The 19,793-nt window shown below is 37.7% G+C and overlaps 1 protein-coding gene across 1 annotated transcript in view; it reads right to left on the bottom strand.

The window, feature by feature from the left end:
- Positions 1 to 7,175: 7,175 nt before the first annotated feature.
- Positions 7,176 to 19,793, bottom strand: part of CHRFAM7A (CHRNA7 (exons 5-10) and FAM7A (exons A-E) fusion) — a 41,315-nt gene continuing 28,697 nt past the window's right edge. Inside the window, exons 4-10 of the mRNA XM_075714310.1 lie at positions 19,079 to 19,188; positions 13,539 to 13,618; positions 12,557 to 12,724; positions 11,972 to 12,166; positions 10,571 to 10,657; positions 9,807 to 9,916; positions 7,176 to 7,694 (exon numbers count right to left, since the gene is read on the bottom strand). Coding sequence (XP_075570425.1) covers positions 7,176 to 7,694; positions 9,807 to 9,916; positions 10,571 to 10,657; positions 11,972 to 12,166; positions 12,557 to 12,724; positions 13,539 to 13,618; positions 19,079 to 19,188 — 1,269 coding nt within the window. The remainder of the gene's footprint in view (positions 7,695 to 9,806; positions 9,917 to 10,570; positions 10,658 to 11,971; positions 12,167 to 12,556; positions 12,725 to 13,538; positions 13,619 to 19,078; positions 19,189 to 19,793) is intronic.

Genomic DNA, 19,793 nt, shown 5'->3' with positions numbered 1-19,793 from the left:
GGCATGCGTGCACTGCAGTGTTGGCATGAATATTCAATTGGAGTGTATTCCTTCTGGTGCGCAACTTGGCACAATAACGTCAAGTTTTGTGGCTACAGTCTCTCTTGAGTCTCAAGGGTTAAACTTACATACTCTTCCTGAATGTTGGTCCTGTAACATTTCTTCTGATCAAAATAGTCTGCTAATCAGGTTTCACTTGGCCAGAAATTGGAGAAGGACAGGGAGCAACCAATATGCCGTGTCAGCAAAAGCAGTCTCAAACAGGAATTATTGTATAGTAACAAAGTTGTTATGGGAATGTTTCACAGCTGTATGTAATCCTTGTGTACAGAGAGGTAAAATAATACTATCTGAGGGATGTTGTGCATATATCTTGTTCTGGGATGCAGATTTTTGGCTTCTAACCTAAAGCCCATTTAATATAAATATTTAATATAAATATTTAATATTTGGCTTATTCTTAATTCATTTGCATGCCGACCATGAACCAGAGTAATACATAAATGATAACTGTAAAGTTTGTGGGATTGAATATGCTCCTTAGCCCAGACTTCTGGACTCAGTAGAAAGATTTCTCTGCCTTTTACAGGCATTGAGGCACTGGGTAACATCCCGAATTTTTTAGTTACGAGGAAAACCTCTATGGATGTTGTTGTTATGTACACCTATTCCAAAGCAGCATTATCTCACGTCATGGCTGTTAAATTTTTGTTGGGTTTTGCTTTTTTTTTTTTTTTTTTTTAAGGTAAAAATATGCAGATAGTTCAAATTATTTTGGAGTTTAAAGTGCTATTCCTGTATAGCTTCATTACAGGGACAAGTCACTGCAGCTCTAAAAACCCAGTGATTTACTAGTGATATCTTTACAGTGAGGGTATAGGTTAGACACTGATGCTAAGTTTTGGACTTGAATATTTTCATGTTCTGTTAATCAATTTTAATTTTGAGTGTGGTCATTGGAGTGTGAGAGATTGTTGTTTATTCTCTCTCTATGCCATCATCTGCAAATTGCTTAATAGCACAAATAAATGTTAAGGTTTTCTTTTAAGCAGCAGAAGCAATGTAAAAAAAGATAATAGTGAAAGGCTTTCATTTGTGGTTGTAGTCTGTTAAGATCCTGTTGGATTACCAGGTTAGATTTGCTGTAACATGCAGATTCTGTTCACTGCCTTTTAAGATCTATTGATACTTTAATATCATGAGGTTAAGTTAAGAAATCAGTTTTGTTGAAGAGAAAATATGTTCTGATTGTTCTTACAGGATTAAAACTGGATGGCTGATACTGTTACTTTCTATAGCCAGAAGACCCAGTGCTCTGATGGACATTGCCACCCACAGCGTGTCCTGGTTTCAGCCGGGATAGAGTTAATTTTCTTCCTAGGAGCAGGTGTAGTGCTGTGTTTTGGATTTAGTATGAGAATAATGCTGATAACACATTGATGTTTTAGTTGTTGCTAAGTACTGCTTATGCCAGTCAAGGACTTTTTCAGCTTCCCATGCTCTGCCAGGTGCACAAGAAGCTGGGAGGGGGCACAGCCAGGATAGTTGATCCACACTGGCCAAATGGATATTCTGTACCATATGACGTCATGCTCGGGATATAAACTGGGGGGAGTTGGCCAGGGGGCAGCGATCACTGCTCGGGGATGGGCTGGGTGTCGGTTGGCGGGTGGTGAGCAGTTGCATCACTTGTTTTCCCAGGTTTTGTTTCTCTCTCTCTTATTTTTCATTTTCATGACAATTTTATTTTTATTTATTTATTTATTATTATTATTTTATTTCTTTTATTAAACTGTTCTTAACTCATGAGTTTTCTTACTTTTGCTCTTCTGATTCTCTCCCCCATCCCACTGCTGGGGGAGGGTGAATGAGCGGCTGTGTGGTGCTTGGTTGCTGACTGGGGCTAAACCATGACAGAGGGCAATGACATTGGACTTGCTCATGTGTAAAATCCTAAACCACAGCAGCTTTCAGTCTGCGTATCAACCAGCCAGATGCCTGAGAGTGGTAGCAGACAGCAGTCTGATTTTAATCCCCATTCACAAACACTTCAGAGAATGGAGTATGTGTGATGGTAGGTTTATACACAGTGCCAGAAAACTGCCTGGTGTGTGCTGAGCTAAACCTGTCTGACCATGTTGAAGTGTAACAGTAAGTCTGAGGTAATATGTCCTGCTTCTCAGCACTCTAGAAGAGAGGGTAGGCATGTCGGCTTGGAAGAGTGAGCAGCCATCAGCATGAGCCTGACGTTGTGACCCATGGCATCTCTTATCCAAGGACAGGTTGGATTCAGTAACAACTACATGCTTGTATGACTTGGTGTGTTGACCTTGACCAAACTGGTCTTCATCAGCTGTTCCTTAAAAGCTTGTGGAAGCAATAAGAGAATAAAGTCTTGGGTATGGCAACCCTTGATTTTTTATTACTGGCGCATGCTCAGCAGGATGTTGTAAAGACAGAAAGCTTTTCAGGAAGCTGTTTCAGCATGTGGGCAGTACAACTCATCTGCAGAACTACACTGACATGGTTTTTCCCCATCTGAGGGATGTTCTGCTGATCAGGTATTTTTTTGCCAGTAGCCAACAAACAAAATTTGCAGCTGGCAAAACCAACAGTTTATCCAGCTAGTATGGCTTTTTTTCCTCGTTTCTCTCTTCTGTGCTAAACTTCAAGAAGTAAATTAATGCTGGCATTGAAGCCAGTCCAAAACTTATGTGGTATTTCAGTCCTACTTGGTTAACTTTGATTGCTTATGTAAGACTGAAATAATATATGTTTGGTGTGCGACTAGTTTGCTAAGAGGATATGAACATATTTTTACTTATCAAAGACCTTGGTCGTCCCAAATTGACATAACCAAAGACATTTTTCTTTCTTTTATGACTATTCATGTTTCCTAGCACTTCAGTTTATTTGCATCTTAGCAAAATGAGAAAGAATCAAAAGTCTCTTGATCTAAATCTTTTATTTGTACTGGACTGAAAAGGTATTGAATCGCTTATATGACAATCAGAACCTGACAGATGTAACATCTCTTTCTAATGCCCTTTATGCAATGTTTCTTAATGTAAAAAATAGTATAACAAAAGGAAAGAAAATCTGGGACTTTGGTTTACCTTCTTTTCTTGTTAAAGAAGGTGAAAAGTTGAATTGTCACAGCTGAACTGCTATTACATCCTGCAGCTAGAGAGAATGTAAAGACAATTTAAAGAAATCTTTAAAAAAAAGTCTTACATAGTATTATCAACTCCTATATAAAATAATTTAATATTTTAAACACTGTTTAAATAATTTATCTGTATTTAAAACTAACCTTTTAAAATTTTATGTTGGAACTTTTTTGGCATTAACACAAATAAATTTTTTTAAATATTAAAAAGTCTTTTAAATATTCAATACAATTCAATATAAAAACAGAAAAAGTAATATACACTGTTCACACATAGTATTGTACATGACAGCTGAGCTCTAGAGTGAGTTTTTGAATTTGTCAGACAAGTCATAGCTTAGCTGTGGTGAACCACTTTCTTATCCTCTCTCTGGACTCTTAAGATTATAACAGATCCTTACTATCAATATGTAGTCTTTACTATTATATACACATACTGTATAGAGTATTTAATTTTCATCTCTATACCCAGAATTGTAAAGAAAAATTTTTCCCAGCATTTAGATCAAAATATTGTTTAGCACATACACAAATATATTTGACGCACACAATTTGACAAGAAACATACCAATTTTGTTCAGCTCAGTTATAGAAAAATTTAACTCATAGATGCAAAATAACATAACTGAGAAGTTGTCACTGTTGTATCTAAAATTTATAATAATCTTATTACCAAATGTTTCCAGGGTGTGTTAACAGTAGGAAAATTAGGATTCACTTGTCCCCTTGGTGCCTTTTCATTAATCCTGCCAGTGATAAAGGCAGCAGTGTAGGCATGATGCTGGTGTCTTACAGCTATTTTGTCTAACACCTGGTATTCACTGACAGTATTACAAACTTTGACAGTATTACAAACTCACTGTTACAGTCTTTGGCAGGACTTCACTAAAGGCCAAATACCAGTCTCCAATTTTTAAGCATAGGCATGTATGTCATTGATGATGAAGTCTACTGTCAAATTGTAAATTGCTTTATCCATCCTATAAGAGTAAAGAACTCCTGTATTTAGCAAGATGATTTCTACAGATACTGTAAATTGATTCTGGTGGAAAGAGGGGTACTCTCATGCTTCCTATATTACATTCATCATGTATTATGATTGCAATAGTTGTGTCCCATTGTACAAGGTAGTGCCCAAAAGTCTTCATTTCTTCTTGAAAAATTCTTCTCCAAGAGGACCCCAGGACTTTACAAAGACTAAATGGAACATTCTATGTAGCTACTTAGGGTTACTTGCAGAAGAAAAAAATACCAATGCAAATCAACATTCACATCAGGAAGCCTAATCTAGAAACATGACTCAGAAGAGCAGCACATGCCACATGATATGTATAGTTATTCACAAATGAACAAAACTCACATTTCAGATTTTGGACTCATAGTTTCCTATTCATATGCAATCTACAAACGAAACTATTTGCAGGCATTATTGCATGGCTAATTCTTAATAATTGTTCCTTAAAATATAACTTCTTCATAGATAACTCTGAGATGCAGTTTCATGATGAGCTTTCAAGACGGATTTGAATGCTTTGCTCATGTCTTTGCAGTGTGAGATTCTGAATGAACCTTCAGGAAGACAGAATTCACAAACTGTGAGAAATATCCTGCCTTCCTTTCACTCCTCCTGCCCTTTTCTTGGGCATGAAGGTGTCTGAGCAAGGTCTTCACTCAGGTGATGGACTGTACCAGTGGTGACTCTGGGCTTGGTTTACATGAAATTTGATTATCCTGCTTTCAGGGAAGCACTCTGAAAAGGAAATTGTTACCTAGGGAGATTAAGCATTTCAGTCACTTTATTTTAATCCAGTTTAAGAGATGAACTGAGGCCTTGAGTTTATTTCATAGTAAAAACATTGTACAACAACAGGCCTCTATTTGTGTCTCTGAAGACCTCAGCCAAAAAGTCAGGATTCTGTAGGATAAAGCAAGCAGTCAATGCTGAAGTAATCTTCCCCCACATCTTTTACCACTTAAATCACTGGTCAGGAATACTCATGTGCCAGCAAGAGACTAATTTGCAGCTGGTTTGCACACACAATGTTTCATGTCCTGGTATTCTCAGCTCAGTCCTTTTCATTAAGACATTGAAGTCACATGAAAACTTAAGCGTATTTTGATGGGAGAATTTCAGAATCAGAAATAACATGAAGTGATGAACTATTAGTTTTGCCTTTGCAAATGTCTCTCTAGACTTAAGAGAATGTGTATTTAAGTCTTAAACTTTCCTTGGACATATATGCATAGTGTATATATAAATATGTATTTATACAGTTCATAGTTTGTAGCAGACCCAAGAAAGCTTTATTATTCATTAGTGCTCTTCGGATGATAAACTGAGCAGAAAAGGTGCAGTTTTCTTGTAAAGACATGTTATGGTGACTCAACAGAAGAGGTCTATAAAAGGCTGTCCTGGTTTTGGCTGGGATAGAGTTAATTTTCTTCCTAGTAGCAGGCATAGTGCTGTGGTTTGGATTTAGTAGGAGAAGAATGTTGATAACATGCTGATGTTTTGAGTTGTTGCTGAGTACTGCTTATGCTAGTCAAGGACTGTTTCAGCTTCCCATGCTCTGCCAGGCGCACAAGAAACTGGGAGGGGGCACAGCCAGAATAGTTGATCCAAACTGACCAAAGGGCTATTCCATACCATATGATGTCATGCTCAGTATATAAACTGGGGGGGGGGTGGCCAGGGAGCAGCGATCGCTGCTCGGGAACTGTCTGGGTATCGGTCGGTGGGTGGTGAGCAATTGCATTGTGCATCACTTGCTTCGTGTATCATTATTATTATTATCATTATTATACTGTTACTATTATCATTACTATTTTACTTTATTTCAATTATTAAACTGTTCTTATCTCAACCCAGGAGTGTTTCTCACTCTTACTCCTCCGATTCTCTCCCCCATCCCATCAGGGTAGGGGGAGTGAGCGAGCGGCTGCGTGGTGCTTAGTTGCTGGCTGGGGCTAAACCACGACAAAGGTTAAGCATACAACAGATCAAACATTCAATTTTTAAATTAAAACCTTGATCTCAGGATTTAATGGCTTCTTTTTGCTTTAGATTCTTCATTTACACTTAAGCCTGTACAAGACACTAAGTTACTTTTTCCACATTGGAATATGGTTAACAGTAGAGAGACAAATGTGTATATTTTTTTTAAACAACTGAGGATAAAGGCATCGTAAATCCTTCATTTTTGTTTTGATAGTTAAAAAGGTCATCAATTGAAAGAATGTCTTTCTGGGGAGAAGGAGGAAGTAGTAAACACTGCAAAAACTACTGTGAAGCCTGTTTAAGAACTCAGGCCAAACTTCTAGGTCAAATCCAGAAAGATATAAAAGGACAAGTTATGTGGTGTATCATCTTAACTTTCACGTTTCTGGTGTCTCAGACAAATTCAGAATCCTGTAAAGTCTCATATGCCCTATGTAAAATGCATGGAGGGAGTTATGGGTCTGACTGGTTATGAGGGAGCTGGAGAGCTACATACCACAACTCAGTAAGAAGCAGTAACTGAAAAGCAACCTATTTCTCCCATTTCTCTCTACTGTTTGAGCTTCCATCTATTTGGATTTAATCCTCTCCTAAACGTAAGTATTTATGATCACTCATTGAAATAGTTAAGATGGACTACCTTCCATCTTTTACAACAAAGTCTGGAAGAAGTGACATTTCTGGCATTGCCTGGTATTTTGTAACAGCCAGTTCAAAAATGTGTAAGAGACGGTGGTGCAATACCCTGTCATTCTGAAGGGACTCGCAGCCACTTCACATCTCCCACAGAAGAGCGCTCAGAGGAGCTGTGCACAGGCAGCCCAGGGAGAAATCCTTGGCTTCCCTCCTGAAATGGTGCCACTCTTCCAAAAGGAGCTCCAGACCAGAGAGGGGGGGCAAAAGAAAGCAGACAATGAGAAGCAGTATACTCATTAAAAACAAGCAAACAAAAACCACACTCTTATTTGCTACATATCATACTTCAGAGAATCAGATTGTAGTTAGGAGTTAAGCAAAATCTTTAGACACAGCCTCTACAAAGTTTGGTGCTGACATTAAAATACCAATTGTACAAATGATCGTGAAGATTGAAAAAGCCATCAAGCAGAGCCGATCCACTACAGAGGCTGCAAACTTCCATTCATTGCAAATGGCTTCTTCTTCATCTTGGTCTCTGAATCGGTTTGCAATGTACCTGACCTCTTCCAAGATCTTGGCCAAATCTGGGTCACCTTCAGAGGGATGGCCACTGTGCAGCAGGTTTTCTTCATCTGTTGGTGAGCAGGTCATCCTCCCACAGATCACCCCTGAATCAGTGGTAGGTGTGCAGTGAACCCCTTCCAGCCCCCTAAACCCAATGTATAGCATATTCCCATTACTGGATTGCTGTCCACTCACAGTGTTCATCTCCACACTTGATAGGCTACATCGACGCTGTTTATGTTGACAGGCAGGACGCACTTTATCTTCTCCTGGTCTTTTCATCCTCAGAAACCAAGCACACCAGTTGAGAAGGATGATTCTTGTCTGAAAGAAAATTTTTGAGAATAAGCATCTCTTCACACAGCTACTGTCTTTGGGCACTATTGGTATTTTTGCAGCCTGGGTGACTGTCTGGTCCATGGTCTCTGCTTAGTCTGCACAGGAGTTCTAGGAAATGGTGTCAGAGTTTTCCAGCTGATTAATTTGCCAGTCATTGAGGCTGCTTTCTTATTCTACCAGTGCTGTTGATTGCCTCAGGCTATCACTATTGGGAGTCCCCCCCTCCTCTGATGGGAGTCTCCATAGTGTTGATTTTTCTTTACACTTGAATAGCGATATGGCAGCCTTTTCCACCTTCACTAGAAACCATGAATTAAAAAAAAAAAAACCACCAAAAACTTGCTGAAGAAGAGTTACCTTTTAATAGTCCTAATAGTGCTGCTTTAGATTGTAGTCAATAATTTACAATTCTTTCATTCCTATTTGTGCTCTAATATTAAATTCACATGACATTACTGTTTGGAGGGGGGCTGCTAAAACAGATGCTATACCGGACTGGACTGGACCATCAAGCTTTACAATGTTTTGGTTCCGTTTTCACATTGCTTTCATGACAGTTGATTGCAGATTTTAGAAAACAGATCTGGATATAGCATGGAGAAAAGATGGAAGAAATTACTTTGATTTAAAAAAAATATTTTGCAAATTTAATCAGCATGTATCATTTTATTGTTCTCCACATTGCCTTAGTCTAGCCTTACAGAAAGTGCAGGTAAGCCAGAGACTGTTCCAGTTCAAATGCAAGCTTCTATAATTTATTTCAAACAGATTTTAAGAGCTCATTCCAGTGTTTCTTTTCCAGAGCATTAGTGAATATTATTGTCTCATGTAGTATACAAATCTTACACTGTAATTAATATTAGATTTGGTCCATTTATTCTGACTGTGGATTGCCAGAGTAGATGATATATCCAGGCAAACATCCCAATGAGACAGATCTTGCCCTGTTACTCTATTTACACTATGAAGCTTCAGCAAGAAGGATAATATTCCATTAACTCAGGGCCTGATCCAAAATCCACCAGTAACCAAATAATGTTTAATGGACTTCAGCTTCTCAACACTAAAGCTCACTCCTCAACCTCAAGTACTCTGTTTTCTGAGGATGTTTGGCTCAGTACTAAACATTTGTCCCCTTTAGGTCATCAAACATGCGTCTAAATATATGTATCTTTTATTCTCTTCATTGAAAATTATTTTAAAGTCACTACCCCAGAATAGGCCAGGGAACATCTCATTATCTCTTGTCCGCAGGGCACTGCTGTATGCATATTCTTTTTGGCTAGTAAGTATAATAAGAACTCATTGTTCCAGAGAGGAAAAAAAGAGAAAGGTCTTTCCATCTTCAGTAATGCCTGATGCTGCCATGAGCTGGGTGAAGTCAGGAAGAGTGGACAGTCAGCTGATTATCGATACTCACCAATATTTAACAATCCAATATCATTATAACGTTCTCTGTAAAAACAACCACTCACAGAAGTACATTATAAAGAAAGTCTTATGCGCTTAGAAAAAGACTTCAACTTTTCTTTGCACTTTACAGATGTTCTGGACCAGAGTTGTCAAAGATGAGGATTTTCAGAGCAAGTTTCACTTCCACTTTAACAGCCATCTTTAACACATGCTTTTTAGACTACCGATGTTTCTGTATGCACAGCAGCTAAATATGTAGCAGCTGCACAGTTGCACCTTGAGGCTAGTGTTTCATGCATTTATAATCTCCATCAGCACCTTACTCTTTCGTTCTACCTGTTTCACTTCTGACATCTGCAGCTTATTTGAAAATCACCTTCATTTATATATTTAGGTTTTAGCAAAATACTGAGGTGCTTCTAGCTGTTGTGAAGGAGATTCTGAATATAGAAGCAAGCTGAGGTATAGTCATCCTCTCTCTTAGAAGCCAACCACATGAAATGCATCTGAACATCTCATTTCTGGTGACATTACTTTTCAAAACAAAATGTTTAGGAAGGATTTATATGTTTTTAATAGTAAGAAGTAAACATGGGTCACTAGCTACTCTATCACATCTATCACACTCTATCACTCTATCACACTCTATCACACAATGGATAATGAATGAAAATCAAACCTTACCCATTTAGGCATTTTCCCCCCATCTGGATCATGGTGATGGTATTGTAGAACAATAACAGTGACAACAACAGAAAGACCAACAATAATCATAGTGCTGGCAAAATATTGAGCTGCAAAATAAACAGATAATTACAGCAATATACTTTGGCTGATATTGCTTTGTAGCTATTATAAGGGGTGTTCATATACATGCATACATAGTGTTAAGTTCTTTTTCCAGTGTAGTGATACACGTGCTTGTGAAAGATTTCTCAAAAGCAGAAAGAGCAGCCGTTATTTTGAGAGGATAGCCAGCCTTTAGTAATTGTCTTTGTGGAACTGAGCAGCTGCCTTTTCTAAGCAACCTTGAAAAAAAATTGTCCTCTAATTTTCTTTCACCAGTATTGTAGAAACTGGCTAGTACTTCTTTTGAAAAGTTTCTCTTTCTGTTTGAGCAACTACAATGGGAAGATTCAATCATGTTTAGCTCCATATTCCTGATGTCTGGCCAATTGTGTCGAAAGTGCAACAACTTCCATGTAAAACTGACTCCCTTACACTTTCCCAAAATATACATAGGTTCTCTATTTTGTTCAGAGCAGAGAGCACAGAAGTTGCATAGGGATCACACCCATCAGAGCCTCTCATCAATTGGCAATGTTTTTGTAATTCAATTGCAAGGCCATGGTACAGGTGGCAATTTGCCTTACTGCTGGCCTTCATGCAAAGTCACTGCACCTCATCTGACAAAAAATAAAAGTGAATAAAAGCTGTATTTAGCTTACCGATTAAGGGCACAGAATCAGATGTTGCTGGCATAATTTCAGCCACAAGTAACATGAAGACAGTGAGAGACAATAAAACTGTTATACCTGAAAGATAACATGAAGTATGAAATCAGATCAGAAGCTTGTAATTACAAGGCAGTAAGAAGCAGAAAATGATCTGAAGGAGTGCTCTTAGCAAGATGCATTTCCACTCTTACCCCACACCAGCACATTAGTGGTACCTGTATCCTTTCTTATACAACCTGAAGTTGAGGGTAGCAGTGCTGCCAAACTAGTACCAATGCTTGCACAGATGTATATATTTTTTGATCCTTGTAGCTGTTCAGCTTTTATCACTGTTTGCTAATTAGATGAGGTAAATCAAAGTAATTCTTGCTGCTTGTTTGCTTTAGAAACATGGTGTGATTTTGAGTATGAGCATATGACACGATTGATTGGTGTGGAAGCCACAGGTGGTGTAATGCATAATATTCCTGAAAAACAGATTTGCTGTCTTGGACAGACTTTGATATCTTTTGATATTAACTATTGTGTTCTGCATGTGGCTATGCCCAAGCAGTCTTGACTGTTGATTTTTGGAATTTGACTTCTGCTGCTCAGTGATGGGTTCCCATCTTTCTGGAGCAAGGCTTAGCTCTGTTCTCAGGACTAGTCTTAAACAATAAGGAGTCATTGGCAGGTTGAAAAGGATTTAAGAGCAAAGAATTCATCTTAAAATATGGAGAGGGACTTGTTCATTAGGGAGGCTACTACTCAATTAAACCATGTTCTGGAGAAATGTCAACTTTGTTTCTACCTTTTAAGAGCTATGTTCAGTTAGCAGAGGTCAGTGTGTTTGCAGTGTTGTACGGGGCAAAAAGTTTCATTACATATTTAATCTCCATCTTAAGGATCAAGTACTTAAAGTCTTCAGATTTGTTTCACAAACCTATACTTCAGTTATAATTCGCTATAAAAATTAGAATAGTAGCAGTTAGAATCAATCTTTCTGAGAAGGCACCTTTGGCTCTTAATACAACTCACTATTAAAAGGAAATATTAAGAAGAATTCCATGTTAAAGTGTTCAAAGCATATTTGTAAGCTTAAGCTTTACTCAGTGAATGTGAGATTTTTCTTCATCAAATAAATGTCAAAATATGAAACCCTGCCTCTTAAGGAAAGTAGCCAGGAATTGTCGTGCTTCTGCTTGGTTGGCTGGACTTTCTGCATTTCACAACTTCAGTATAACCTAAGCTGAGAGCAAGGGTTAAACGTCACACAGCTTCAGCATCAAACAGTAAAAATTGCTCATGAGCCAGAGTAGGGCACACAAGCTATTCCTCCTTGCCTACTAAGACTGTTTAAAAAACTTTAAAAAGGACAACTTCTTTTGGTTTAATATCCTATTAAGGATTTACCTAGTGAGATCTTTTCTCCCGAGTCTGCTGGAAGCAGAAAAACTAACAAAGCAAGTGCTGATATCAGTACACAAGGAATAAGAAGATTGAGTCCGTAATAGAGAGTCCTACGTCTCATAGTTACTGTGAATGTTACATCTGGGTAGGGTTCTTTACAACATTCATAAAAACTCTCAGTTCTCTTTCCAGGAACTCCTGTGTAGGAGGAAAAAGGAAGAAAACCAGAAATTAATGTGAATAAACTGTATATTATGTAGTGATTATTTTAAAAAAGGGTAAATGTAGCTTTCTGAACTTTACTATAGGTAAACTACTTCTGTAAGTTTAATTCCCAATTATGTAATTTTTGTCAGATAATAAAGGAAAATCAGCTAAAATATACTTACTGAATTCAAGTAGCAATATTGTCACCTACTTTTTTATGTTGATTTTCATCTTACATCTGTTCTTAGGGTTTCACATGCCACTAGCTGGGTCATTTACTCATTTAATTTCTGTCTTCGTTTCCCAATCATTATTCCACCCATTTCAGCAGTGGTGACAAGGCTGCAAGTTCACAGTGTAAATAAGAAATCAAGAGCTTACCTACTAAATCCCACTCTCCATTTGAAATATAGCCAGATATATCTGCTTCTTGCATTTGTAAGTCCAAGGACCAGCCTCCATAAGTCCAGGATCCAAACTTCAGGTTACACTTCTGAACATCAAATGGAAACCAGCGCACATCTATGTAGCATGAGCTTTTAAATATGCCTAGATTGGATTTTAAACAAGAAAGCTTAATTTAAATGCTTGTTCCACATAATTTCATGTACATTTTGTAACCTTGTTCTACATTGCGCCCTCTGCTTTTTTACTTGTAAAGCACATTTCATCTCAGTTGTGTCTTGACATGAAAATAGCAAAAGTCAGTCATAGAAAAGGGAAAGAACTGCACCATTAATATATTGATGTTATAAACTAGTTTTTGAACTACATTTCCATTTTGGCACATGGTGAGAGAATGTCTAGAGAAGAGCTCAGATTTCTAGGTAACTGTATTTCAGAAAGAAATAAAGCAGAATATGCAATCTGTTTCTCCTATTTCTTTTACTGAATAAAATAAGAAAACCTGAAAGATTATTTGCTGTCTTTCTAGATATACATGATCTTGATTTATTCAGGAAAGCTAGCTGCTTAGTTTTCACTTGTTGAGTCAGACCCAGTCATTTAGCAGCTTTCAGAATTGAATGAAATATATTTTTATTAAGAGGCATTACCATGGCTTTAATAAACAATGTCGGTTTATATTAAGGGCTTTTATTTTTTATCTTCTTTTATACTTCCACACTTCTGAAATAGTGCATTATGACAGAAGAATTTACATAATTGCCATAAAAAAATGTATCTTGTATGGTGGTTTTCATACAGAAGTGTTAACCGTGTAATTCATGATGCATCTAGGCTTAAATCTATCAGATTATGCTGGCTAGATAAATAAAATATCAGAGAATTGTTGTCAAATTTGAAAGCACAGCATACATAAGTAGTCTGAGTTATCAAAATTTATGACATGAAAACAGCCTACCTGGTGGCAGATATTGGCAATGTCCTGAAGAATTGACTAAAACATTAGTGTGAAATGTAGCATCAAATCTTTCATCAGCACTAGAATAGGGAAAAAACAAAATGGGTTATATGTTCTTTGACTGGCTGAAGAATATTTGAGATGAATCCATTTTTCATAAAAGGATTATTTCTCTGCAAAAACTTGACAGCTTTTCTCCTGTTGCTGGCCTGACACTATTGGATTTGTTGCTGATTAACAACTGTAAGTGAAGGTGAGCCACCTCATTCTCGCTGCTCACCTATTCCACTACATTCATTACAGTGCCTTGGCTCTATTGATTTCCATTTGGAAAGTAAGCACTTTTTAAAAACTTCTCAAGCAACTGTACAGGGAAATCTGTTCTCTTGCTCTGTACGTTAACAGCAGCTAAGGAATACTGAGGAGATGGATACTCCAGTGTCTCATCCTACCCCTTTGCATGGGTGAACATTATTACTACATCATACATAAGACTGTTTAATGCAGCTCCGGCCTTCATTATCTACTTCAGAAGATACAAACTGGGTTCAGAAAAAAAAAAAAAAAGAAACCCTATTACAGGTGTCAGTGTAGTGGTGCTGGCCAGGACCACCCTGGTGAGCCTTTCCTACAAGTCTCTAGAAAAGAATCATAATGTTACTTGGAGAGTGCTTCAAATTATGAATTGGCAGCTGCTGCCAAGGAGTATCTCAACTACATCTGACACTATGACCCAGGAATTTACTACGCAATAAAATTTTAAGAACTTCTATATGGGAAACAACCTATTTTCAAATATTTAGATGATTAAATAAAGACTCTTTCCTATGAATAGTTTAGTAAGTTTGCTGATTGAAATCACTCTAACAAAGACGTTTAGATTACTTAGCATTGCAATGGATATAGACTCATATAGTATTGTGCCCTAGTTCACAGTTCCCATTTACTACTGCAGGTCTTTGTGGTAAGGTGTTACAGATTCTGATCTATACATCCTTTAAAGTCTGGGACCTAGGTACTTGAGAAATTGTCATAGTTATTGAAATTGGTGCCTAGATTAAATTGCACAGAATGTACTGGGAAGGTACTAGCAGTGAATGATCTTTGCATCTCAAAGTTATTTCAGGAACTGCTGTGTTGAGTTCACGTCTGATGGCTGTTGGCCCTGATTATAGATATAGGCTGCTTTCTTGGGCTTTCATTTGTGCAGGGGATAAGCAAAATGAGACATAGGCTACTGTACTTTGTTGTATTGTTTGTAGTTTCCAAACAGTCACCTTGTGGGGATGGGTTGGCATACAAGGCAAATACAGTGCCAGCTGCTCTGGGGCAGGGCAAAGGAGGTCGCACGAGCCTCAGGGTCTGCCTTCCTGCTGCAGTCTGTGCTGTCATTGATCTAAAAAATTGTGTTGCCTCTAGGATGATTTGAACATGACAAGTCTCTGATGTCTCTTTGCCTATTAGTGGTCTAGTATCTCACAATTTTCTAATCACCTTCTAAAACATCATCTGAAAAATACAGTAAGAATCTGAGATGGAGAGAAAGTGAAATATTCATAATTCTAGCAGAAAATGAAGTATAATAAATGGTATATTTTTCCAGCAGGAAAACCCATATTGAAATATTCTTTTTTAAAAAAGAAGACTTCAATATTTCATCTATTCTGATGCAAATTTTGTATCTCAGAAGCTAAAATAAAGTAATCATTATCTTAGTCATTTTTACTTTGCATTTTATTTTCCCCTTATGTATTTGAAGACGTTACATTTTAAAAATACCTGGACTGGTCTGTGAAATATGCAGACAAGAAAAAACTAAATCCAAATAATTACTTGCCCATCTGGAGTTGCACTTTTTCCTGTGGTGAGCAGAAGGCTCACAGTATTGAAAAATCTTTGCAACTATTTAATTTGAACTCTGAAGACAAGCGGAAAAGTCTAAATATTGTGTACACAGCATGAATGGATTCTAGAACTTTGAGGGGAAAAGGCAATTCAATTCTAAGGCAGTTGAACTAACGTAGGCCGTTCTCCACCTTCACAGCTCGTGGCTGGATTCTCAGAGTTCATGTTGCAGCTTCTCTTCCAGTTGGAGCACTAATTGTTCTCCCTTCTCATCTTGGCTGCCTGTTTTCATGACATTTGTAAGAAACTGGTACTCCTAAGATCTCTACTGATTGCACTGCTAAATTTGGCAGAAATGGATTCAGAGGATATTGGGGAAAGGGGCAGCAAGAAAGATCACATGCAAACACATATATTCACACAGGTGTGTAGGCACACGCATGCCTAAGTCTTGTTTCCTCAGAAAGCCAGACTTAAAGTCCTGCAATATGTTTCTATATTAGACATAGACAAGTAATTGCTTTGACATGAAATTAATAAGGGCTACATGATGAAACTTAAACAAATAGTCAAATATAGGATGTAAAAATATCCATGCCACACAAATTACTTGTAAAGTGGAAATTAATGACTAGAAATAAAATTCTTGGCCTCCTAGGCTAGATTCTGTTCTCTTCCCCTCGAGCAGAGGGCAGGTAAGCACCAGAGGGTTTCTTCTAAGACCTTGCTGCTGTTTCTGGTAATTGGCAAAAATAAAATTTTCAAAAGGACACAAGTGATCAAGGAACCTAGGTTTCATTGCCATGTGACTTTGCCTTTCATAAGACACATTCTTAAAAGAATATCGAGAGGTACTCAGACTCAAATACGAAATTCTTTTTTCTGAAAAAGGAGCATATGTGCTTTCCTACACTACACTTCTAATTGTGAAATGCAGTGCTTCAATTGGGAATGTACCAAGTAGATAACCCTTTGCTTCATGAGACTTTGCACTCAAATGTAATGATAGAAAACCATTTCTGCTACATTTCTTCTTCAGGGTATAACCCCTCAAAAGCAGATATTGACTGCAGTACATTGAGATGACAAAGCTATACCTAGCAGATATAATCCCACTGGGACCTATCTGAAGAATGTCAGGTTTATAAAACTGCAAAAATGAAACTGTTAAAATGAGACATAACTCCCAGAATTTTTGTTATTCCATGAAGTACTGAACACTGTGAAGCCATTTGGAAAATAATACCACCAGAAATGAGCACTTTTATTAAGTCTAGTAAAACTAACAAAATGGAAGAGAGCCACACATGACACTAACACAGTCAGTCAATCCTGGAATTTGTACATAGGCTAAGATTTTCTTCCCTTGGAAAAACTACAGATGAACTGTCCTTGCTCTCTTCACAATAGACTGGTTGTACAATTTAATACAGCTGCCACAATTTTCTCTGTACTAGGCTGCAGAAAGATGTTTAAGGACACAAGACATAGTGAAACATGCATTCATTAAAATGAAAAATTAATTTAGAGTTTATTAATTTCCTTGTAACTGCAGATGCATGTCCCTAATGAAGTGTATAGAAATTGAAAGCATCTATCTCAAAATACCATGTCACTATAAGAGAACATCATAGCATTCCCAATGCAATTTCATACAGGAATAATATTTTGTTTTAAATAGCTTTGCTTTCTGACTCAACTCTGAATAAGATTTTGGATTAAGTATGTGTTCAAAATAGAAACACTGTAGAATAATTACTTCATGACCGTGCCATAGTTAACAATCCCAAGATTCAAAACCCTATATTAACAGAAAACTAGTGTTTTCAGTTTTCCATGTTATTAAATTGCCCTTCTCGTTCTATAACGCGCTTCAGCTACAGTTAGCACATATGTATTAATATTACTAATTTCTAAAAAAATTACCCTCTCATTTTGGATATACTTACTTAAATATTGAAGCATAAATCCTCAGACACACTGAAAGTCTCTCTCAGGTATGTGATATATGGGATGAAGAATATTGTCGTAATTCATTCTTTTGGGAACCTCTAAACTGCTGTTGTAGAGTACCAATTTTATGGCATACACAATGTGTTATTCAGTAGAAGAATAGAAATGAATGTGCAATTTGTCAGATTCTCCCAAGAATGCTGTCTTTTACGGAATCAAGTTAGCTAGGAATAAATGCTCAAGAGAACAAATTTGCATTGAAAAATACATTAAGCAAGATTAATATTGCAAAAAATACCCGTCCAGGTTGCATGCTGTTGCATTTGGTGTACAGAGCATCTGAAAGGTTTTTTAGGCTGGTGTATGGACAACTGAAGTGCTAATTGTCATGCTTAAACCAGACACAAGAAGTAATCTTGACAGGCAGTTACCATAAGTATGGTGAACTCTAGTGGAGATCACCTCAAATAATTTAGTATTAATTGTATCTCTGAGAGAAGCACTGCAGAGTGCTGTAAACAAAGCAGTAGAGAGAAGTACTGAGTGGCTGACAAATGCTGTCACTGGATGCTCTTATCACATCATTACAATTCAACAACACCTGTGACAGTGACATTGATCATAACGGTGATCATCAAATGGCAAAAGGGAGCATAACTGCAGCTGACATATTGGGTACGGCTATTCTCTAGGTATTGTTGCAACAAAAAGCACCTCCTGAAGTGGGAGGGGGAATCAGGTTGATAAGCACAGCAGGGTTGTCTTCTCAGTAGACATATGACAGAGAAATACAGGAAAAAAGCCATCAGGAAGACAAAAGGTTCATGTCATCTGCACGGGCAAAAAAATAACAACATGTCCTGGCTACCAAAAAAGAGCCAGTCAAACATGTACAAAGCAGATGTAAGGTCTTTCCAGTACCTGGGGAACAGCACACAAGCCCACAACTGCAGAAAAAGGCAAGTTGTTAAAGAGCAGACAGCTCTCAGTGCTTTGTCTTTTTAAATTAAATAAATCCCACAATGGGAACTACCATATAATGGTGCAGCCAAAGAATCTCTCAGTGTCAGCCAAAGGTTCTGCAGTGGATTGATGGCAATCTGTCTGTACCTGAAATAAGCCCAACTCAGAACAGATAGTTTGAAGAGGAGAGGGCCAAATATTCTAGCTATTTTTGTAGCAGGAAGAAAGAGTGACACCAAAACTGGACATGGGAAAATGCAAATATACTTACTGGCCTCTAGTGAAACCCAAACTAAAAGTAGACAAGCAGTCAAAAGTCAGATTTTAATTCACCGGTAAACATTTAGACCAAACAAATAATTTAAGAGGAAATTATCACTACCTGTGCCATTAAACACAGCCAGAAATGTTTAGTTTTCTAATCATCTCACAAAACCTAGCTAGAATTGGTGCTAGGGAGGATGTCATTGTTTATGAAGTATTTGCGAATATGATCATCTGTTGTGTAAACAGGAGACTGGTAATTTTCCAGTATTGCAAAAACCTAGAAAGTTTTGGAAGAGTATTTCAAAACCTAGGCATTTTGATGAAATGATTCTGTCATTTGCCTTGCCTTATCTTTGCGACTGAACAGGGTGTTAGATAATCTCATCTAGGCCCCCTTTCCTATGAAAGGTTGGACCAGTTGATCTTTTGAGGTCCCTTCCAACCTGGGCTGTTCTGTGATTCTATAATTCTATGATCTTCTTTCCTTCCCCACATGAAAAAAGTGTGTCTACCTGTTATAGAGAAGAATATCTGGCTTCCAAATCAGTCCATCGGGAAAACGGACATTCTTCACTCCCGGGTATTCAGACACGTTCCACTGTAGATAATGATCTGTCCAGTACTAAGACATAAATACAAAAAGTAAATTAGGTTGTCTCATCCACTGGTTTACTGTAGTTCTCTGGGGACTGGATAGCCTGAAACAACAGGTATTCTCTTGTTAAAGCGATACTATTTAGCTTCAGGCAGTGAAATGTTTGGAAAGGGTGAATTAGGCCACCTAGGGCTCCATGGAAAGCATAAAAATCTCATTTTCAGTTCACACTGCAGTGCACATAACAGCCTATAAAAGAAGATTTGGGGTGCTTGTATTTTATCACACATGCTGTCTCAGTTGCCAATTTGGGACAGAACAGATTTTCTTTTACAATTCGTACATTAACTTCAGTTACATTTATCTTCATAGACAATGTTGTTTTCTGTTGTTGGAAATTCTCAGGTTGTAATAACTTGATTAGAGGTGTGAGGTAGAGCAGCCAACAGTCACTGCTCACAGGGAAAGCAACTGAAATGGCAGAACAGTTAATACTAGCATAGAAGGCCTTAGCAGCTCGTGTGGCCTGAAGTTAGGCAACCTTGGTGGCAGATGCTCAGCAGCACTGCGCTGTCCCACAAGATTCCTTCCTGGCTGGCACTTACTGCACTGGAGGCATCCGCCCCGGGAGC

Source organism: Pelecanus crispus, chromosome 7, assembly GCF_030463565.1.
Source record: "Pelecanus crispus isolate bPelCri1 chromosome 7, bPelCri1.pri, whole genome shotgun sequence".
NCBI lineage: Eukaryota > Metazoa > Chordata > Aves > Pelecaniformes > Pelecanidae > Pelecanus > Pelecanus crispus.
This window is presented reverse-complemented; position numbering and strand designations above follow the sequence as displayed.